The sequence below is a fragment of the Dendroctonus ponderosae genome, unplaced genomic scaffold (assembly GCF_020466585.1).
Source record: "Dendroctonus ponderosae isolate FM_Combo_2020 unplaced genomic scaffold, Dpon_F_20191213v2 Dpon_F_20191213_9, whole genome shotgun sequence".
NCBI classification, from domain to species: Eukaryota; Metazoa; Arthropoda; class Insecta; order Coleoptera; family Curculionidae; genus Dendroctonus; species Dendroctonus ponderosae.
In genome coordinates, this window is record NW_026019116.1 from 6,223,560 (window position 1) to 6,225,441 (window position 1,882).

At 42.9% G+C, this 1,882-nt stretch overlaps 1 protein-coding gene across 1 annotated transcript in view; it reads left to right on the top strand.

Annotated features, from left to right (window-relative positions):
• Positions 1–1,882, top strand: part of LOC109543330 (discoidin domain-containing receptor 2) — a gene marked incomplete in the record, with an annotated part of 18,910 nt that overhangs the window by 9,917 nt on the left and 7,111 nt on the right. Inside the window, 2 exon segments of the mRNA XM_048669715.1 lie at positions 1,029–1,211; positions 1,275–1,579. Of these exon segments, the coding sequence (XP_048525672.1) occupies positions 1,029–1,211; positions 1,275–1,579 (488 nt within the window).

The window sequence follows — 1,882 nt, forward strand, 5'->3', positions numbered from 1 at the left end:
AACTTATTGTATTTAATATCGAACATAGAATTATAGTGTCGGGTGAATATCGATATCTTACTGTGGATTGTGTAGACATAATTAGCTGTTCAGAAACAAAAACTAACAGGTCATTATTTTCTTCACAATTCAAATTTTTTGAAATGTTACAAATGTGATTTATGCTGCGTTGGTACGTTTGGTTTTGTTTAATAGTTGACTCGTCACTTTTGTTAACTGTTATATTATTAATGTCTTCTATTAAACTAGATAAAATGTTGATGTCGTTCAAAACAAATGGAAATTTAAATTTGTCAACCTGCAAAAAAATTTCCTGTTCAAATAAGTAAGTTTCTAATTTTAAATTTGAATTTATAGTAACTGAGTATGTGATAACCGGTCCAGGAGAATTCTCAATTTTAAATAGAATTAGTTGATTTTGTTTAGTCATTGTTTTATGCCACTCATCAGGGAGAGACCAAGAGTTGAAAATATACATAAATTGTTCAAAATCTTCAAACGTTACTGACTTCTTATACGCGTGGAAACTGTTTTTACTTTCTGGGAGAGCCTTTCGTAAATGTTCCTGTTCGAGTAATTCATTTTTTCTATCTCTACTTTGTCTACTTATTGAGTTAAATTTTGACATGTAAGAAGGACAATTGGGAATTGTATAAATTAGCGTCTTCTTGACTCTGTTCGGCCTACTTGCAGTCGAAACCGGCCTTGGTGACGTCATTGTCAGTTGGCCTTCTCATCTCGGCTGTAACGGTATACCGCATGTTGCCCGAAGAATTTTAGTAGCAATTTCGTCCCTGGACAGTGAATAAAAACTGGCAACAAACTCATCATACTCAGACGGGCAAAGTATGTTCGGCCCCGTCCTCGGGCGCCCCATCAAACTAATGATTTACGCCCGCTCCTCCCCAAACTTTCCTATATCTCGGCAACTTTCCGAAATGATAAACGTCGGTCGTAAAGCGCCTCGAACTTATGGATTTGGCGCGTTCCGAAAACGAAAAAAACCTCATTTAGTTATCTGTTTGCAGAGTGCGGACGGAGACGAATGGGGGCGCTTGGTGTCCGGCCACCCAGGCCACCCCCGACACCAACGAATTTATAGAAGTCGACCTGAAGACGGTCCACATGATCACCGCCACCGAAACGCAGGGCCGATTCGGCAATGGTCAAGGCGTCGAGTTCGCCGAAGCCTACATGCTGGAGTTTTACAGGTTAGAATCACCTCGTCCCTCTGCCGAACCGAAAAAAACTGAACGAAAATTGTTTGCTTGCAGACCTCGGCTGCAGAAATGGAAGCGGTATCGAACGAAAGCAAATGAGGAGGAGATCAAGGGAAACATCAACACCTACTTGGAGTCGAAGACCATCCTGGACCCGCCCATATGGGCAAGCAAAGTGCGCTTCCTTCCCTACAGTTCTCACATGCGAACCGTCTGCATGAGGGTGGAACTATATGGGTGCCGATGGTCGGATGGCGTGGTCAGCTACTCGATGCCTCAGGGCGACAAAAAGGGGACCAGCTGGGAGTTCTACGACTTCACCTACGACGGGCATTGGGATGGCGAAAAGCTGAAGGATGGTAAGTGTGAATTTTCAGGAGTTGGCGCAGTGCGCCAACCCAACGCATCGGCACACTTACTCACCCACGAAGTATTTTTTGTGTGTAAAGCGTAATTTAAAGTGCGGCCAGTGAGCCGCAATGGGTTATAACTCGTTAACGCACCAAGCGGCAACACCTCAAGAGCGCAACTCGACACAGTGTTACCCATCCAACCTTAACGAACTATTGCGAGGCACATTTTGAATTGAGTCTTTATAATTAAACTCAGACTCAAAAGACGGATAGCGAAATGCGTTTTTTTGTCTTAAAAAGACCGCGTTT